Here is a 21,179-nt window from a genome sequence, read left to right on the forward strand (position 1 = left end):
GGCCATAAGACTTCTTAATCTTAACCCCACAAAAAAAAGCACAGCTGAGAAACCAACCTCACAACTTTCCCAACACCTTCACCAACACCAACAGGGCAGCTAGTTCAGTTCTTGTTGCTGACAGGGTAACAAGGGTGTTCCTCCTCAGATGCACCCACTCAGCCAGGAGCAGTGCCAGGTGTAGCTTTCCAGTGGTTCTCTAGGAGCCATGGCTTCCATTAGTTCCAGAACCCTGTAACTGCATCCCATTAATCTCTGCCAAGTGCCAGTATTGAAACTGTAAAACAGCCACAGCTCTGCAAAAGAGCAACTGATGAGTCTTCACCACGGCTCTTCATCGTGGACAGGAAGTAGGAAATACCGTGACACTGTTTCTGCTTTTGTTAACTGAGCTCCCAGCGTAGTCTGTCCTTGCAGCCGGATTAGTGAAGGACAGGGGGAGGAAAAGCCAGCTCCCGCTGTATTGGCTTCGCGTGAGCTCCCTCTTGTGCTTGCCTTGGGAACAGGTCCTCAACGACGAGCTGAGCGGCAAGTACAGAACTGTGGAGGAGCTCATTGCCAAGAAGACAGAGGAGTCGGCCGAGGCCAGGAGAAAAGCAGGCGTGTTGCAGGATGAGGCTAAAGCCTTGTTGGCTCAAGCAAACAGCAAACTCCAGCTGCTCAAAGGTAAGGCTGTTCTGAGGAGGTTATTTGACACCTTAGAACATGAAGCAATTTCACACTATTAAACCAGCTATTCATCAGTAGAAGGGGAAAAGAAAAGGTCCTTATTGTTACTGAGGCTTGATCTGCTTTCCTTATTTTTATGGACATAATACAGTCTTTTGAAGCAAAGATTTCTATACAATAAGCTGAAACTTACAGGTGAGACACAACTTCTGGTATGGCACCTCTCACTGCCTCCAGAACCACCACAGGGAAGGAACAAACCTACTCTGCTCAGAATGAATACTTACCTGTTTCCAGCAAGACTCCCATCTCCCAACAATACTGCCCTCACTCCACCCTGGAAAGCTCTTAAAACAAAAGCTAATCAGGACACAGGAGTTCCAGTTTACAGATTAATTTAACTTTTACTGTTGACAAAGTTGAGTAAGACCCATGACGAGGTGCTCTGCCCCTTGCTACCAGAGACAGAATTAAATTTTCCTTCTGGTTTTGCCAGGCCAAGAACTCATTCTTCCCCTCTTTGCTACTCCTACACAGTTACTGTGACTTGCTGAGTAGTCTTAATCATGACAAGCTAAAACATTTCACTGTTCTGTAAACATAAAGCAAAAAATGACGATTATTTTAACCCTCAAAATGTACTTTTGGATTTTCACCTCTGTTAAATAACTTCCCTGTTCCTTTACATCCCTATGTTAAGGAAGCAAAATGGTGTCATTTCAGCCTTTGTTGATTTTTTGGGGTTTGTTTGTTTTTAGTTTTTTTCCCCATCAGAATATCTTCCACAAGAGAAATCAGTTCGAATAGTAGTTTGTCTGTAACTACAACAATTTACAGGCATTAAAACACCACCAATTAAGCTGGGTTTTTTGCCTTTCTTTGCCTACAGATTTAGAAGATACATATGAAAACAATCAAAAAGTTCTGGAAGACAAAGCCAAGCAGTTGGTGGAGCTGGAAGAGACAGTTCGCTCCCTCTTACAGACAATCAGCCAGAAGGTTGCTGTTTACAGCACTTGCTTATAAACAGGAGCGGGAAGTGCTTGTGTTCAGGGTGGGTTTTACAAGTATTATACTCGTTCTTTTTGACTTTACACTAAGACCTGATAAAGTGAACAGGTTTTATATTGACTTTAAAGCCACAGAACCAAAGAAAAGTAACTTTTTGATGTTGAAAATAAACAGTACTTTTGTATCACTGTATGTACCTAGTATGAGTCATTAAGTTCCTTCCTATTTTCAGTAGCTGCAATGGTACATCAATTAATCCTTTAGCAAGTCTTGTTCTTAAACGGGTTAGAGCTCTAATAAAATCCTTGTTCTTAAACTGGTTAGAGCTCTAATATCATTCTAAAGAAGGGTTCCTATTACTATGAAATATAGTATGGTGACTCAGACCAAATTACCAGTGAATGAAGAAATACCATCCACGTGTAGTTAGTTATGCCACAGTACTCAAAAAGGATTGTGTGCTCCCTGCATGAAGACATCAGCAGCTCCCTGAGGATTCTTGGATGAATTCCATCAGGCCCCATAGATTTTTTTAGGGATGCAGCTGGAGCACATCCTGCACAATTCATAGTCCTCTAGCTCAGAGCACTGAGATCCCCTTGGTCCATCATCTGAGTTGAAGACAGAGGCAAAGATTATGTTGAACACCTCTGCCTTGTCCCTGACCCTGTTTGTGACATGACCATACTCATCCTGTAATGGAACAATATGTGTTTTGCTCTTAACATATTTGGAAAAACTCTTTTTATTGTCCCCCACAGTTCTCGCAACTTCAATTCCAGTTGAGCTTTGGCCACATGAATTTTCTTCCTAGTGGCCAGCAGCATCTCTGTATTCTTTCCCTGGCACCTGACCATGCTTCCACACAGCATGCACCTTCCTTTTTTATCTTTTTTCCAAGAGAAGATTCCTGTTCAGTCAAGCCAGCCTTCTGCCTCACCTGCTTGACTTCCAGCACTTGGGATTTGCCAGTTCTGGTGCCCTTAGGAGGGGATGTTTAAAAAGTGACCAGCACTGATAGACCTCAGCACCTCAGAAAGCATTGTCTCAGGGAACCTTGCTAATTCCCTGAGCAGCTGAATTTCTGCTCTCTGCATGTCCAGAGCTGAGGTTTTGCTGGCACTTTTCCTCATGTCACCAGGGATTTTAAACTCAATCCCACTGTAGTTGCTGTGGCCAAGAGAGCCGCCACTCTCAGCTTCTCTTATGAGATCCACTCTGTTGACATGCAGTAGATCAAGGAGAGCATTTTTCCAAGTCACCTCCCTTAGAACCTGTCCCATACAGTTGTTACCCAGGTTTTTAGGAATCTTCTGGCCCAGGTGTGATACTCCCAGTTAATTTCTGGCAAGCTGGAGTTCCCCACAAAGTCAAGAAGAGTTGATTTGGAAGCATCCCTTTAGTTCCTCAAAGAGTAATTTGTCTGCATCATCATCCTGGCTGGGAAGTTTATAGTAGGCTCCCACAATGACATCTGTACTATTCGTTTGCATCTTGATTCTTACCCAGAAGCTCTTAACAGTGCCATGGCCATCATTCTAACCTTCTATTACACACAGTGCCACCCCTCTGCCTCTTCTGCCTTCCCTATCCTTCCTGACCATCCAACAGGCACCATTGGTGTAACTCACAGGACTTACACCAATGACATCAAATTTATGGGACTGGGACAAAGCCTCAAGCTCCTCTTGTTGGTTCCTCATGCTGCATGCATTAGTGTAGAAACACTTCAGGAACATTAGACCTTTCTGGGAAAGAACTACAAAAGTTTGTTCACATGGCACGCAATTTGAATCAGTTAAGGAGCTGCACATAGACAACTCTAACAACAGCCTGTACTTAACACAAAAGATGTGCAAGAGCAGCATCCAGTTCACCATAGCTTCAGCTCAAAGTTACCTGCATTACAGTGCATCTTCAGAGAGCTGTACAGTACAGCACAAACTGATTTACAGCTACAAACATTCATCAGCTACACAAGTCAGCAGCCAAAACTGCAATGTGTTTGCACATCCTGACTGCTAACTCTGACCCCAGGATTCTATCTGTGTATGTTTTTTGATTGACACCTTACCTAACCTTGACTAACATCATCAAAATCAGGACAACTATGGCAGGATACAGCACCAGCTAAGCAAACTGAAGGGCATTATGTTAAATAAATAATTACTCCTAAGCTCCAGAGGTTATAAACACCACAACAACAAAAAAATCCTTTGAAGGAATGGATCATCACAGCAGCATCATGCACTGTTCACTGCCACTACAGTCAGCAGCTGCTATAAAGTGCCAATGTGGCAGCACTCGGGCCTAAGTGCCATGAGACCATTAACAGATGGCTCAGCAGCTCATTTTACTTTTACAAACAATTTTTGTACACTTAACTAGAATGCAAATGACAGCGAGAGAAAAAAAAATAATTTTAAGGCCTTGATTTTTATTTTTAAGTGTCTGGAAAACTGTAGCCTCTAGTACAGACTTAATAGTATTATTGGTTAAAAGTTTTCCTGGTTTTTCAAACTTCATTTAACATGAAATGAGATACAAACTTTTGTAACTGCGAACCTCAAGAATGAACTGTGAAAAGACTGCTACAAGTATTCAGGAGTGGACACAAAACTATTTCTGAAAGATCAAGGCTTCTGGGAAGAACTTGCAATTCACATGATTAACACTTACCATTTACCTGTGTTAAGCTAGAAGTGATTCTGAAATACCAAGACCTACTGGAAGAATCAAGCTTTTCTGCCCAGTAGTCTCACCTTTGCTTTCCATTCAGCAGCTTCCTACTAACACCTGAAAGCAGATCCACATTAATTCACTAACCCAGCACATCCATGAATCAGATAGTGATAACCTTAATGAGGTGTCATGGTTTAACCCCATCTACATTTAGAGTAGGAGTTAAGAAAATAAACCACAATGAAGAAGAGTATCACTGGTGTTTTGCTGATTAACTGGTATGGCAATGCTGGCATCCATCTCCATCACTCACTATGGATAATGGATCAGTACTTGAATAAGAAGCCATAAAGCGAGCTAGAAAAATATAACCATCTTATCTGTACACAAAACCAAGTAGCTGTAGCACCACTTTCTAATGTGCACTTCTCATTCCGTTGGCATAATGAAAAAGGACATGCCCAATACCAGCAGATATTAAGGTTTTCTTCAAGGAAGAAGAGCTTGGCAAAAAAGAAGAAAAAACAGCACCTTGGAAAAGAAGTTAAAATGAACTACTGGATTTGGGCATGCTCCATATACATGTTAAAGATCTTCCAAAGATGCCATCTGTTTGTGAGTTTCCTCACATGATCAACAACCTAGACACTACAAGGATCCAATCAGCAAACAAAATCCAAGAAGACCCTCCATCCATGTCAAATATTTATTAAGCTCTCTTGCTACAGAAGAGACAGAAAGAGAGAACAAAATAGAAAACAGAAGAGAAGAAATTATGTCTTAATTGTGTGGAGCTGACACTGCAGCCCTTATGTGTGGAAGGTGCAGAATAACCCTCATGTCATTACCATTTAACAGCAAATGCTGCTTCACTACCCAGTTTTAGCATTTTAAGTTCAAGAGAGCTGGACAATGGAAGCTTTAAAACCAAAAAAGATTAGGTAGCAGTACACTGAATTTGTCTTCAATCTTTCATTTCTCAATCAGCACTCAATTTTTCCCCTTATGAGTTTTCAATATGAAAACATGACGTGGAGAATCACAGAGAGTAATTTTCTCTTTAAAAAGTGAATATAATTTTAATTGATCTACAAGAGCCCCTCTTCTCCTAACATCCCAACACTACTAGGTCAAAACAAGTTTTGGTACTCATATGTAAGAAGTAAGTTAAATACCAGAGTAAATCCCTTCAGAAGGAAACACATTTTTGTGCGGAAGTGACAGTGGCATTTTAAGTGCCAGTGGCATTTTTAGTGCCAGCATTCAACTGGTTTATTGTATCACTACTTCAAATAAGAAAAGACAAGGTATGCTGGACAATTATCCAGAGTTCTGACCAGCACACCTGATAATCCCATGCAGCAGCAAAATGTTTGGTTTCAGAAAAGAAAAGAATTCTGTCAGGCTGCTTTTCTGCAACATTCATTGTGTAAATAAACATGTAATTTTAAGTATTTAATTTACAGAGACTGGATAATTCCACTTGTTCCAAACTCTACTTGTTTAAATATCTGATGTTTAAAATTAAGATATTGACTTCAGTCCTAAAATCCTCAGACTCAGCCTTCCATAAGGGCCCACAGTCCATTTTCAGAGACGTACTCTATATGTACAAAGATCTGCTCTTTCATTTTAGAAGTTGATAGCTTTGCCAAAGGATGCTGCAAGGTTTGCTTCCCTGAAGGCTTCTGACACCGTCTGTAGAGAGCAAACACAAAAAGTTACAAGTCATTAATAGCTACAGGGAGTAACAGCATGTCTGTGCCATGGTGTTCAACAGTCCCTTTAGGAAACACTTACTGGATGGGCATGGCAAACCCTGGCTACATCTTCACATGATGCTCCATATTCCATAGCAAGGGCAGCTTCATTCACCATTTCACCAGCACCCTGTAATTTAATGGTACTTGCAATTAGCACAAATCCTTATGCAGTTGTCCAGGTTCTACTGAATCAGTAATAGCTTATAAATAAGCATTTTCTGCTAAAAAAGAAAAGTTATGCTTTAACCAGCACTTCATCTGTGTTCTAATATAAGTACTTAATCTATTTGGTGACTGTGGTCAAATCTAGCGTAAATCTAAACATTGAGAGTATTTGTTCTCTCATTCCTGAGAGTTGTGCAAAAGCTGGGCATTTTTCCATGAAAGGAAACCTACCCAAAACTTCAACGCTTCCCTGAAAAGTTGAATAGGTAACCAGATTTAAAAAAAAGCATGTTACTACACCTACACCCTCGTTTTTATTTGCTGTGTTTATGCATATTTACTATGAGAATATATCTGTGAGGAGTCAAAAATAGTTAAATCTCCTCTCACAATTTTAGCACTCAGATCCACAGCCACAAGATTTCCCTCCAGTGCCCTTCTCAATGAAGAAAATTAGATTTGCTGGTATGAGACAAAGTTGTGCTTCCTTTAAGTCATGCTAGTTTCTAACTTACTGCAATTGCAAGAGAAAGTAACCTGCATAGAATCTTACTGAGAGTAGTTTGATGTTTCTCTTAAAGAAAGCTGTACACAAAAATGTATGGAAGTGTTTCTGCAAACACATTTTGAAAAAGAAAAATATTTACAGCTAAGAAACAAAAACCGAGAAAATTAGGGTCTAACTGTGACCAAAACAAACCCAAAACTCCCTAAACAGCAGAAATCCCAAAGGTTTTTTTTACTCTAAGTTGCATATATTACTGACCCCACAGCATAAGATTACTACCTTTGCTGAAGTCTTTAGTTGAAGGGAAAAAAGAAAACACCAGTGAAAAAGCCACAGTCTTTTCAGCTCCCTCAACTTTCAAAAGTTGAATAAACCATTTCTGCTGTTCTCTCAAGTATTTGACAGTATTCATAAAAGCAAAACAAAAAAAAAACTCACAACAAACACCACGACCAAAAAACCTCACCACACAAAACTGGTCAAAACCCCCAAATAATCATAGCAATTCAAGAGGAATAAAAACAGCTAGGCTTTTTTTTTTTGTTACACCAAAGTACCTAAGAAGTGGGAAGGTGGGCAGGTGTGCAGAACCAAACCATAAAAAAAAATTGGTGAACTCAAACCTTCCTGTTTACAAACACTAATTCTAACTCAACAACTATGCAACACTAAATAAAAATAACATTACAAGACCAAGAAAGCACAATTGATCATACTTACTGGGCCTAAAATGTGAGCACCCAACATCCTGTCTGTTGACTTTTGACTAAGTATCTTCACCATGCCATCTGTGTCAGCATTTGTCTTTGCTCTACTGTTCGCAGCAAAAGGAAATTTCCCAATTTTGTATTCAACGCCCTGCAAGACAGATGTTACTGAGTTAATGACCAACAAGAACAATGTAACCAACTGTTAAACACATGAGGAGAAGCAATATAGAACTAAAAACAGGAGACACAGAGGAATGTACATAAACAATCACAGAAAGTGGACTAAGAGTGTACTAAAAAGGATTAATTTGCAAACACAACATTAATGTCACAAAATGCAAGTCATGAAAGAGAACTGTGGCTCTTGGGAGAGTGGCATGCACAAGAGCATCATTCACTCACACTCCCCAAGCAATAAATTCAAATGCAGAAGTTTTGGATAAAGTAGCTAGATAAACAACTAGAGAGTGAAACCGAGGTGGAAAACCAGTTTTTGTTGGAAAAGAAAACTAACAGTACCTCTTCTTTCAGCTGTTCTTCTGACTTGCCAACCCAGGCCACTTCAGGGTGAGTGTAGATCACAGAGGGAACACAGTTGTAGTCAATGTGAACTGCTCCTCCAGCCATGCCTTCTACACAAAGAATGCCTTCATCCTCAGCTTTGTGGGCCAGCATAGGTCCAGCAACTACATCACCAATAGCATAGATGCTATCAGACCAATGAAACAGAATAAGACACTGTTTAAAAACATCCTGGGCTACCTTACATAACAGTCTGAAACATGTCACTGAAAACTCTAATCAAAACAGATTATAATACTTTATTTTAGCAGTTTCCACAGAATTGCCACACTTCAAGAGGTACTTAGTGACATGAAATAGACAGTGACTTTTAAATTACAAAACTTTAAAGTCTGACTAAAAATTTTTAGCTACTGAAATGATACAGATATCTTGAGTTTTCTTTTCAGAAAAGGAAAATACATTCTGTTATTAAAAGCCAGAAGTGCTTTAGTAAGTTAAACTTTAAAAATAAGTGTTCTGCATTTAAAAAAAAAGGAAAAGAAAAAAAAGTCTTACTTTGGAATCTTGGTTTGGAATCTGTTGTTGACTGGAATTCTTCCCCTCTTATCAAGTTCAATTCCAATTTCCTCAAGACCTAGATTTTTTGTAAAGGGACGCCTACCGATGCAAACTAGGAGCACATCACAGGTTATTACTTCTGCCTTGCCACCAGCAGCAGCTTCAACACTACAGGAAAACAAGAAGTAAAAATTCAAACTGTAAACTTGCAGCCTTATCTCTTTCTGGCTAGTAACTAATATGACCCAAGATGGTGAGCTCCTGGCTGGGTCTGGCACCCAAAGCACTTCATTCAGCTTGCCCCATGCTTCCTCCTTGCAAGAGTTCAGCAGTAGAAGAGGGAGGAGGGGGCAACATCTTTTACTACATATCTTAACAATTGTTAGAGAGAAATTCAGGGCGTATTTTCAATAGCAAGCAGCATGTAATCCTCACTTTTCCAAGGCAAGGCAGCTGGAAGTTCCTTTAAGGGCACAGGGGACTCCACAAGCTTATAGCATCAAAACTGTGCAGCAAAGTTATTGCTGCTACTTGTCACCCAAAGTATTTATACTTGGGGGTGGGGCAGGGCCATGTACTCTGAGCAAGCTCTCTTCTGGTTCAGGAACCAAACAACTGTTAGTGGCTGCCATGCATCCCATGCATCCTGCAAGTGCATCTTGTGTTTTACTGTACCCAGAAAAAGTTCAGTTCACATACTCTGAGAGCACAAGCACCAAAGCATGGGAAATGAAGATAATTGGAAGTGTATTTCAAAAGCATCTCTGAACCAAAATGATACTCTAAAAGTAGATACGGACTATATGAGGGATCCAACCAGCCTCAGCATGGCATGTAAAAGCTCAAATGGGGCATGTTCCAAGCCCAAATCCTCAACCTTTACAGTGATGGATGACAGACTATCCCAAGCTACAGTGATACAGCAAGTAAAAGTCACCATTTTAAGTCTCCAGTGAAAAAACATTTAAGCTTAATTTTGTGAAGTAACATCAAGCATTTTTTTGAACTAGTTTCTGCATAGAGAGTCCATTAACACAAACAGAACTAGAACATACTTATGGGTTTTTACAAAGCAAAATTGATTTATGTGTTTCTGTATTAACTTTTCATGTATAAAACTTCAAAGGTCTTGAGTATGACCAAGAAAATAGACTCTTCAGATAATTTCATTTACTTCTGTTCAAGAACAATAATATCTCTGCCACGGCTACCCTAAGACAAGACGACCTTCCAGTACATAGTTAAGAATTAACAGCTTGGAAATGACTGTATGAACAATCATGTATTTATGCTAATTAGACCAGAAGCAAATATCTTCCATGAAAAGAATGATTTAGAGATGGTTTTTATTACTGATCTCATAACAGTGGTTTTATGCCTGCAAGCTCTCAACTCAAGTCAATAGAACCTCTCCTGTATAAGCAACTTAGGACTTAATAAACCCAAAATTATGAGCTAAGTAACAAAGGAGGATAAACATCTAACTGCACTAAAGAATTGATTTTCATTCCTTTTAAAAAATAGTATCAGACAGTATTTTTAAATAGGTTTGATGGATTGGGAGGAGAATGTATTTTGCACTCCTTTAGTTTTACATTAAACACTTACGCTACATCTATTTTTCCATCTGGTCTCTTGGTAGCACCGGTAACTTTGGTGTTCAGTTTAAACTTGAATCCCTGTTTCTGAAGAATACGTTGGAAGTTTTTAGAGATCTCCATGTCAATTCCCATTCCACCAACATGGCCCATGAACTCAACAGCTGTCACATCTGCACCGAGGCGCTGCCAAACTGAACCCTGCAGTCACAACAATACAGGTAAAAAGAGTTTTTGAAAAGCAAACTTCAGATACTTTCACTCTAATATTTACAGCAGACTGTAAACTCTTCTAAAGCAGGACAACATGTAACAGCAAACTGATCAGTTTCTACAAACATGACAGCATAAAATAAAACAAGTTCAACTTTCCCCAGCCTTTCCATGAAAAGTTTTATCATCGTTTATTTGCAGACCCAAAACTTCCAGGACCAAATGCAGAGAATAAACCTTTTAAAGAAATAGTTAATGACATAACGAAATATAACTCATGTATGTTTTATACTATAGGTCTAGAAGAAATTCAAAATCAAAGAATCTGAAGGGAAAACCCGAAGGGAATTGCTTGTGGTGCTCTAATACCACCACTAATCAATCAAAACAGTACCACATTAAGGAAATTTTGCCCAGCAAAATGGAGCTGCTCCTGGTCCTGTGTGTACTGATAACCTTAACCATGATCATCAGCCTCTCCAACAAAACCATGTGCACCCCATTTACCTGCAGTTACCCACATCCACCCAATACAGAATTTCACTTTGCTTACTCTTTCCCAGCCTAATGGTCAGCAGACTAAGCAACCCCTTGGCAGATGGGTATAGCTTCAAGCAGCTGCGAGACCAAGAAATACAAATTCTTTTTGAAATGTGTAGGTGTGAGGCAAAAGGACTCAGATCATGATGAACTACAAAGCCTCCACTCTTTTGGTTGATAGAATATTTACTATCAGATCACATTAAACACCTCTTAAGATTAACTACTAAACACAAGAATTTATCCTGACTATCCTGGCATTCCCTCACATGCCTACTCCTCCAAAAGAGAAAAATAAATATGCAAGGCCCTGTATGTTCCTCTCTCACTTCTCTGTTTATCTAATCAGCTGCAGAAGTACTGACCCAACAAACACTTATCTCAGCTTTTCTGGTAAAAAATGGAGCTAGCAGGCTATGAAGACTGAACAGATTCACTACAACTCACTCAACTGTTAAATCACAGCAAAAACATCAAATATAACAGAAAAAAAGCACCTTTTTCCTTTAAAAATTAAAGGTCAAGTAGTTTAAATAGCCTCTCACCAGTTCCACACCAATGACTCCTGCACCAATGACAACCATCTTTTCAGGAACTTTTTTCAGTGACAGTGCACCAGTGGATGATACAATGTTATCTTCATCAATCTAATGACAAAGAAATGCACAAAGGGAGCTTTACAATCTCTCGCATATTATATACAAAACACACAGAATGTGAAGTGCAATCAGGTGCAAACCATTACTACACATTAAATTGAGTGCCTATGAGATACTGAAAAGGAAGTACAATTAAGTTCAAATACTTACAGTAATGCCAGGGAAGGGAGCAACTTCTGAGCCTGTGGCTATGAGGATGTTCTTGGTATTGATAACTTGTGTGCTGCCATCCTCTTTAGTTGCAGTGACTTGGTTTTTGCCCGTTATTTTTCCAAACCCAGACACATGTACAACCTTTAGTAATCAGAACACAGTGAAGTCAGGTTCAAATATGTAAGTTAGGCTACATTTCACCTACATCTCACTAATGCTTAGAGATGCTGCTAAAACATCTCTCTGCATCACTGTCTGGTACAAATCACAAAGTAACTGTATACTATTCCTTTAAGTAGATTAAGAAATGAAGGCACTGGGCATTTACAAGTTCTCTGGAAGAGAAGCATTCAAATTCTGCCCTTGTCTTATCAGTCACTCTAATGTACATGGCAATATGGAAATGTAAAAAGTAAGAAATTCGTATCAGAAAAATGGATATAGCTCAGTATATAATCCAAACTAACCTTGTTCTGTTTAAATAAATGAGCAATTCCACCTGTTAGGGCCTTCACTGCACTACTCTTCTGTTCCATCATCTTCTCTAGATTCAAACGGATTCCTGAAACTAAGATTAAAACAAAACAACTTGCATCAGGCATTGCAGTGTCTTAATGTTAAAGGAGGAACCTCAACACAGTTAATAGCTGGCACAGAAAGATGTGTTGAATGGCCCTACTAAATGCTAAAGGTTACATTCAACAACTGCTATGCTGAAAATCAGTACTGCACTTTTCAACTGTAACTTACCTATCCATTATTCAGAGTTCAAAGAGCACACACATCCCTAAGCCTCTAAATGACAGATAAAGGATATTATTTATAACTATAAAATTTTTCTGGCCAGAAAACCATACGAATCAGATTTGAAAGATTAAATTTACTTCTTGGTAGAAACTACTTATGTAAGAGGCACTGATAACTTTTCACTCACTTTCAATTCCTCTATTAGCAAAATCTTTTCCATGGGCCAAGTGATACAGATGTGAGTTGTTCAGCAAGGCCTAAAACAGACACACAAAAACATGAATTTGGACATATATGCACAAGAATAAGTTATTTATGATATGGAAAAAGAATTGTAATATTTGCAAAATGTTCTAACTAATAAGTTTGACATATATCTATTTGAAAAGCTGTATTTCAATCACAGAAATTGTACACAGTAGCTCCTACTGAAAAATTCAATAAAGTTATATATTTTACATAGAAATGGAGAACAGTTAAATCCATGCCTATCCTTTTTGCTCATTTTATCACAGAAATTGATAATTACTCCACAGAGATTAAAAAAAAACAAAAAAAGGAACAGACCAAGTAGAGGAAAAGAATTGATAATTCTGACTGATGGCCAAAGAGAAGATACAGAAAAACTGGATGAGGAAAATCTACACTAAAAAACCTGTTCAGATTTTAGCTTGTGTAGACATATATGAGTTAAATTTTGAGGTCTTGTGCTGAAATTTCTGTAACTGCATAACCAGCTGAGCTGAAGCTGGATAGCTTGGAGCTAGCTCAGGTACATGGATCTTCCAAATTCATAGATACAATTAGAATAGTTTTTATATGGATGGCTATAAATTAGTAGCTTCAAATTCAGAACCTCGATAATTGTATTTTGATTAGAAATAACTATAGTTATAGTTAAGGCAGGATCTGCCTAAGAATATTGATTCTTTCGTTATAGCCACCGCAAATATGAAATTATCTGTATCTTTGCAAGAACAACAGTGTGAGTTTGCACAGACTCAAATCTAAAGCAGGCAAGGTAAAATATTCAAGCGCATTTTGAAACACTTGCCTTATCTATATATGTTTGAGTAAAACTAATACTGTCAAAAAAAGCTAATTCCATTTTTGTAATTTTTATCAACTGTCTTCAAAAGTAATTTGTCTACTTCATGTAACTGTCACAGACTTGAATCTGTAACATCCACATTACTTAAAAGATGCAATCATGGCTTAAGACTTCAGCAACTAGAAAGGAAAAACAAAATCCATGCCCAATGTATTATTTTGGGTGGTTTTCTGGAAAGGAATATTTAAATCATTTGTTATTGCCTTGGTGTATGCAACCTACATATCAACTTCTTAAGTTTATTGCCATTCAAACAAATTCTAGATAGCATTCAAGTTTAGCCAATAGTATTTTCATAGGAACTGTAAAGGATAAAAAAATAAAAAGGGAGTTGAGAAGTTAGTTAAATAGATCCTAGCAGAGTTTCAAACTTTCAACGTAATACTGTGTGGATTAGCATTTTTGAGTGATGCTTCAATATATTAAGATACTCTGAACTTCATTAAAACAATTACTAAATGTTTAGAAAAATTAATATAAAATTTTTAAAAATTCTAGTATTTATACTGTATTTTCTTCTCCCATGCTGATAGAACCTCTTGAGCAAAAGGATTAGAAACAGGAATACAGTTAGGAGGGAGCTTATTAAGAATATTATGTCTATTACTACAGCCATCACAAACCTGGCATTGGCAGCGTCTCCCTTCACCTGCTGGGGGTGCTATTGAGGCAGATCCCCCAGCAACAGCACTGTTCTTACAAAGCTCAAGGTCTGAAACTACTTTAAACTAGATTGGCAATGTCAAGTATGAAGTTCTTAATTTCTTCTTTCTTCTCCTTTCCTTCAGAGTGCATGCATTGGACTCAGCTCTTTCTCCACACAAGCACCACCAGCCTCACCCTCCAGGCCATTTTGGACACACATCTTGAGAAACTCCTTCCTACTCTCCTTCCAAGTGAAGTGCATCATGTCAGCTGTTTTTAATGAAGCTATGACAAACTACACACACTTACCTTGGATGGAATACACCCAACATTCAAACAGGTTCCCCCTAACGTTGCATTTTTTTCTACACAGACGGTCTGAGCAAAAAAGAACAGAGGAAAAAAAAAAAGAATTTCTTAGTAACACTATGCCATTATTTCCTTATAGGCTATCTCACAATTTAGAATTTATGACAAAGACATTTGTCCATTTGTCTAGTAATTCTACTTCTACAAATGTCCCATTAATTTCATTCCTAGATTTATTTTACAGCTCATTTTTACCTGCCCTCATTTTTTTGTTAACTTGAAGCTGATAAAATAGCTCTTTGCAACCAAATTTTCCACCAAAAGAGAGTCACACATTCATACTTTTATACAAGTGCTGTGCTACTATGAAAATCTACAAAGTAAATAATAAATACAACACTCAGTCCAGTGAAAGACGTTCCCCTAACAATTACAGAAAAAAAAAACTGCAAAAAGCAAAACATGTAAATCATGTGAAGATTTATAAAAACAAGAAAACAACTGGTAAGTGAATTGGAATAGATTAAAATCCCATGAAGCAATCTTTTCTTCAAAGAAAACAAAACAGAACAGAACCCCCAAGCCACAAACAATATTTGCTCCCACTGCTATAAAGTTATACCAACATCTATAAAGAAAGAAAAAACAAAAATCAAGTAAAGCAAAACCAAACAAAAATAAGGTCAATACCAACAGGGATGGAAAACATTTCATCTCCTTCTCATTAAGCTGACAACATCGAAGGGTGCAAAGGACAAAATCAACTGCCAAAATTTCATATAAAAACAGATTACTGGGAGAGAGAGTGGGGGAGAGAGTCTCCTAAACCATTTTTCTAGAAGCAAAGGAATTGGCATCTCCTTCTTCAAAGTCACACATATTCAAAATAATTGTTCCTTGGTTTACACTCTTGAGAATTCCAGTCCACTGAGAGGCAACTATCTAGGTGAAAGCCTTTCACCATTTCTTTAAATTGCTGCTTTTCTGCTAAGGTAGGGGTGATGGTAACATGAAGAACAGAATTCACCAAAATCACATCACAGGAACATTCTGAGACATGCTTATCCCCTACCTCCCCTTCCTCTTGTTTTAAGCACATGAAAACGTGAAGCACAACACAAGGGCTTTAAAAGCTGCACCATGGATCAAACAGCACCAGACTGCTCCTACTTTTACCCAGTAAAGATGTTCTGCCTCATCCATTTTACATTAACTTCACTGACAAGGCCAAGCAAAGCTTTTGGAAAGCCAATACCCAGAAAACACTATTGGCAGTAATACGAGATGCTGTGGTGGTGATACAAGGACTCAATGCTTGTGCTAGCAGAAATAGCACTAAAATTGAAATTTAAGTAATTCAGTAGAGCAGAAACAGGTTCTTCCATGGATGGTGTAACTATACAAGATTTTTGCCAGTCTGATAAAAACATCTCCTTACATTCTTTAAGGACACCAAAAACATGTTTATCCAACGATAATGGTGACATACATAAGTATGCCCGAGCATTTTCCCCCTCTCTAACTAGCTGTGAAACAGTGTAACAAAATTATTTTTTACTATGATGAAAAAGAGAATCCAGGGCACTTTTTAAACCCCTTGTGTATGGTATCCTATTGTTAATCACAGATATGAAGGACTCAAGGACAGTACTGTTCCAAGAAAAGCTGCCTTATAGCCAGCCACAAGAATAGCTTTAGAATAACCAAACATGAACTCACATGGCAGAAGGCCACAGTCTTAATTAAAACCTGCAGCACTGAGCACCTTTTCTCCTCAGGTTACTAGTTAAGTAACCACATACATCCAGAAGCAAGAGTACTTATATCATGAACAAAATAGTAATTCACAAAGATGTGTAAAGACAACTCAATTATTTTGCACTAGGTCACAGGCAGATGTGATGACAGAATCTCAAACATTTATATTTTGGTACGGTTACATATTAGAAGGTTAAAAGATATCCAGAAAGGTGTTACTGACACCCAGTTGTGGGAGTACTGACCAATAAGGAACAACACTCAGAATTACAGACAAATTCAGTTTGTAGGGACCTCCTTTGGAGGCCATCTAGTCAAACCTCCTTCTCCAAACACAGTCAACATCACAAACATCAAGGGAGGCGATTGTCCCCCTTTACTCTGCTCTCATTAGGCCTCACCTGGAGTACTGTGCCCAGCTCTGGGGCCCCAACACAAGACAGATGTGGGCCTTCTGGAGTGAGGCCAGAGGAGGCCATCAAGTTGATCACAGTGCTGGAGCAGCTCTCCTGTGATGACAGGCTGAGAAGGCTCTGGGGAGACCTTACAGCAGCCTTCCAGTATCTAAAGGCAGCTTTCAAGAAGGCTGGAGAGGACATTTATTGACAGAAACAGCCTTAAGCTGAAGGGTGTAGATTTGGGTCAGCTCTTAGGAAGGAATTCTTTACTGTGAAGGTGGTGAGGCACAGGAACAGGTTGCCCAGAGAAGCTGTGGATGCCCAACCCCTGAATGCTCGAGGCCAGGCTGGATGGGTCCCTGAGAGACGTGGTCTAGTGGAAGGTGTCCCTGCCCATGGCAGGGGAGTTGGAACAAGGCCAGCTTTAACATCCCTCCCAACCAATCCATTCTGGGATTCTATGATGTATCAGGTGGCTCAGGGCCTTGTACAGCCAAGTTCTAGAAATACTGAAAAATGAGGACTCCATGGGCCCCCATTCCTGTGCTCCACTGGAACTCATGACCAGGAGTTCTCATCCTTACCAGGTAGTAAAAAACCAGCTCGTTCTGGTCTTGAAGTCTATTTTTGATAATTCAGAAACACTGTGACACATCAAACAGCAGAAACATGCTCAAGATTGCTAGCACCACCTTCTCAGAGTCCCAGATAATTACAAGAACAATAATGCAGTACCAAGAGTGTCAGTTGGTCTCATATTAAGAAGTAAAGGCAAAAAAAAAAAAATTATTTAGTCACATTCTATATTTTTGTAAGTTTAAAAACATCTGAAATATATTATACACACACAACTCTCACAATACTTAATTAAATGACACACCACTACTACACATCAGACACAAACTGCCTCTTCTGAAAGGTGTTCAAAGACAACAGGTAGAACAACAGAGATGAACGTAAATAAATATAACTAAGATGCTACACTATTTCTAGACACATATTTTTGCCTCTAAAATTCTACATGGCAGAATTCAACCAATCACATCCAAACAGCATATGAGCTGAATATGGCTTTTTCCCTTTCTGAGTTCCCTCAGTCTGGTCTTCAGAATAGTTTTCCAGTGGTCGTTTTGTCATTATCTCTTTATTTTCCACTTTTGTTAAGAGAAAACTTCCTTCCTAGCCCTGTTTTCCCACTTTCTCTTTCACAAAAGTATAAGCCCCCCTCAATTGTCAGTTCTAACCAAAAAGTAAGCTGTCCTAAGCAGCTCTGTCAGCAGCAGGGCTATAGAGAGCAATATAATCAGATCTCCATTTCAAATTCTGCATAACGTGGGTAAGCAAGGTAAGGAAAGATTAACCAAAGATGTCAACAGCATCTGGTGGCCCGAGATGTGTCAGAAGAATTACAGTATCACACAGACACCTTCCAATTTCACCTGGATGAGTATTCTGCCAAGTGAGGTCTCACCTTAAATCCAAGCTGAGCTGCTTTGATAGCAGCAACATATCCTCCAGGCCCAGAGCCAATAACTGTAACATCAGCATCAACTGAAACACAGAACAGCTGAGTTACTGTTTCTTCAGCAAAATAATTGCATATTAAGAATTATGCAAGGTAATGAAATAGAATCAGATAAGGAAACTACACCTCATTTATCTGAAAATAACTTTCTGGACACAGAGAAAGGTTGTGTAAAGGCATTCATTCCACAAGAAAAATAACCAGTCTTAAATTTCACAAGGAAAATAATTTAAAATGACATCAAGAAACTGAATTTCCAATCCCTCTTGTTCTAAAGCCTTTAAGAACTTAACCCAAGATGTCTCACTAGTTTACTGTAACATTTTTTTCCAACATAGCTTCTATTCATGTTTAGCACAAAACATTAATGCTTACTGAATGCCCCAAACTTATAAAGGGTGGGGGTTTTTTTGGTTTTTTTGTTTGTTTGTTTGTTGGTTTTTTGGTTTTTTTTTTTTTTTTTGCATGGCTGCAATAGGTATCTGTGCAACCTCTATTGACTGTAAGGCAGTGGGAGCTATGAACTTTGTACCTAGTTCGTATCTTGTAACCACAATCTCTTTTAGAATATTAATTAACATAATATCAGCGATGGTGAAGTTCAACTTTCATTTACATCTTTAGCTTGAAATCAAATTATGCAAATACAGTACAATTTTCATCTAAATCTCCTGACATGAAACCTGACATGGTTTCATCTGGAAGACTGATTTCTGAGTTTGAAGTATTGGTTTGTTTTTTGTGGGGGTTTGGGTTAGTGGGTTATTTGGTCCAAAAAAGGTTTCTCAGGAGACATTACCCTGATCAGCATAGGACCTTTGTGGCACTGCACAAACTCCCTGAAGACCATGATGAATCCGATCAAACCGGCTTCTCTAGAAAGGAAAAGAGAATAAAAAGAACCCCTTAGTTTTACAAGTTTATGTCTGTCCTTGAGGGAAAATAAGCATTCTGTCACACACAGAGGAACACACAGTTACTGTCACCAGTTAACCAGAACAGGAACCGCAGGACTGAACCACCCTGGGCACTGACTGGAACAAGAGGCAGAAGTTGCTCTGTCACCTCAGTCTGTCACCACACCTGTCCTCAGGTCAGTCTCACCTCAGGCTGCCTCTAACTACAAAACTTTCAACTCTTTATATGGGGCTCTCAAAACCACATGACATAAATCAGACATCCACAGGAGTCTAATAAAAGAGTCTTGTTCTATAACCAACCCCTTCAGCCAACCCCTATGGACAGGCAGCTGTATCTCATAGGAGGTTCGGGAGGGCAAGTTTTTTTAACCTTTATGAAAAAGTAATGGGACAGCACAGAACAGCTGCTACAAACACATCGAGGGCCGATCGCCCTGTAACCGGTTACAGGATGACCCTGGAAGCATTTGCGGTCTCAGCCCCGCAGCCCAAACCCGGGCCCGGCTGACGGCGGCGCTTTTTGAAGCCACCACGGCCGCGGCCTCCGCCGGGCCGGGACACCGGGGACAAGCACCGACAGCGCTTACGGCAGCGGGGAGGCTGGTCCCTGCCGCTCACGGACCCTCAGGGCCACCGCAGCCGCCGTGTCCCCTCCGTCCGGCCGAGCGGCGAGGGAAGGGAACAGCGGGGCAGGGAGGGAACGCGGCCAAGGCCCGCGCCTGCCTCAAGGCGCCGCTCCGGCCCCGCCCGCCCCCACGCACGCCCCCGGCAGGCTGAGGGGTCTGAAGAAGGCCCAGGCCCGAGCTGCCCGGCGCGGCTTCCGCCCCTTGTCCCCTCCCCTGCCCTCGCCTCGCCGCCCCGGCGGTGCCGTACCCGAGCGAGCGCGCAGGAGACGCGGCCCCAGCGCTGCATGTCCGCGGTGCCGCCGCGCCCCGGCCGCTCAAGGACTCCGCGGACGCGCGCAGGCGCAGGCGCAGTGCCGGGCGGGCTGGGCGGGGCCAGGCGGCACCGGGGCCTCAGCGCCGGGGCGGGCTGTGGGCGCTGCCGGCCCCGCCTGGGCTGGGACACCTGCGGCCGGGGACACGGGACCGCATCCAGCGGGTTGGGAATGTCTCCAGACAGGGACTGCCCTGTTACAGTGCTCCGCTACGCTCAACGTAAAGAAGTTCTTCCTCATGTTGAGGTGGAACTTCTTGTGTTTCAGTTCATGGCCATTGCTCCTCTTCCTGTCGCCGGCACCACGGAAAAGAGTCTGGCACATCCTCTTGGCACCAGTCTTTGAGCTATTTATAGAATCAGAGAATCATAGAATATGCTGAGTTGGAAGGGGCCCACCAGGATCCAGCTCCTGGCCCTGCACAGGACACCCCAAGAGTCACACCCTGTGCCTGAGAGCATTGTCCAAACACTTCTAGAACTCTGTAAGGCTGGTGCTGTGCCTGCTTCCAGTGCCCAAACACCCTCTGGGTGAAGAACCTTTTTCTGATATCCAATCTAAACCTCCCCTGACTCAGCTTCATGGTGTTTCCTTGAGTCGTGTGACTGATCACAAGAATAAAGAGATTGGCACCTGCCTGTCTACTTCCCCTTGTGAGGATGTTCAAGACCACAATAAGGTTTCCCCTCAGTCTCCTCCAGGCTGGACAGACCAAGTGACATCATAAGGCCTCATAAATCTTCTCCTCATAAGGCTTCTCCCTCAGACCCCTCACCATCCTCACGGCCTCCTTTGAGTGCTCTCCAATAACTCGTCTCTTTTATATTGTGGTGCCCAAAACTGCCCCCTGGATTTGGAGTGAGTCTGGCCTAGTGTATGGCAGGGTGGGACAGTCCCCTCCCTTTCCCAGCTGGCAATGCCCCCAGGACGTGGTTGGCCCTCCTGGCTGCCAGGGCACTGCTGATTCATATTCAATTTCCCCTTTGTATGTACTGGTGACATCCCTTCTCAGTCTTCTCCTGACTAAGCAGGCCCAGCTCCCTCAGCCTCTCACCTTAAGACAGATGTTGCATCC

The 21,179-nt window shown here is 40.6% G+C and overlaps 2 protein-coding genes across 2 annotated transcripts in view; one reads left to right on the plus strand and one right to left on the minus strand.

Moving 5' to 3' along the window:
• Positions 1 to 1,872, plus strand: part of LAMB1 (laminin subunit beta 1) — a gene marked incomplete at its 5' end in the record, with an annotated part of 41,971 nt that extends 40,099 nt beyond the window's left edge. Inside the window, 2 exons of the mRNA XM_083860621.1 lie at positions 507 to 666; positions 1,559 to 1,872. Coding sequence (XP_083716747.1) covers positions 507 to 666; positions 1,559 to 1,695 — 297 coding nt within the window. The remainder of the gene's footprint in view (positions 1 to 506; positions 667 to 1,558) is intronic.
• A 3,182-nt stretch (positions 1,873 to 5,054) lies between these two features.
• On the minus strand, positions 5,055 to 20,147 carry DLD (dihydrolipoamide dehydrogenase). The gene is made up of 14 exons (XM_083858756.1): positions 20,041 to 20,147; positions 19,047 to 19,122; positions 18,194 to 18,273; positions 14,567 to 14,635; positions 12,689 to 12,758; positions 12,222 to 12,322; positions 11,752 to 11,895; positions 11,488 to 11,589; positions 10,200 to 10,390; positions 8,589 to 8,759; positions 8,028 to 8,217; positions 7,519 to 7,656; positions 6,163 to 6,252; positions 5,055 to 6,060 (listed from the first exon to the last, which is right to left on the minus strand). Exons 1-14 carry the CDS (start codon positions 20,077 to 20,079, stop codon positions 5,995 to 5,997), a joined length of 1,527 nt encoding a protein of 508 aa, XP_083714882.1. The 5' UTR covers positions 20,080 to 20,147; the 3' UTR covers positions 5,055 to 5,994.
• Between the last annotated feature and the right edge of the window lie 1,032 nt (positions 20,148 to 21,179).

The sequence above is a fragment of the Zosterops lateralis genome (genome assembly GCF_965231275.1).
Source record: "Zosterops lateralis genome assembly, chromosome: 4".
NCBI lineage: Eukaryota > Metazoa > Chordata > Aves > Passeriformes > Zosteropidae > Zosterops > Zosterops lateralis.

Coding starts and splice junctions, on each gene's coding strand:
- DLD (XM_083858756.1), bottom strand. CDS start 20,079: ATGCAGCGCTGGGGCCGCGTCTCCTGCGCGCTCGCTCGG. Junction 12,323..12,688: donor TGCTAATAGAGGAATTGAAA/GTGAGTGAAAAG, acceptor TTTTAATCTTAG/TTTCAGGAATCCGTTTGAAT. Junction 8,760..10,199: donor GATGGAAAAATAGATGTAGC/GTAAGTGTTTAA, acceptor GTTTTCCTGTAG/TGTTGAAGCTGCTGCTGGTG.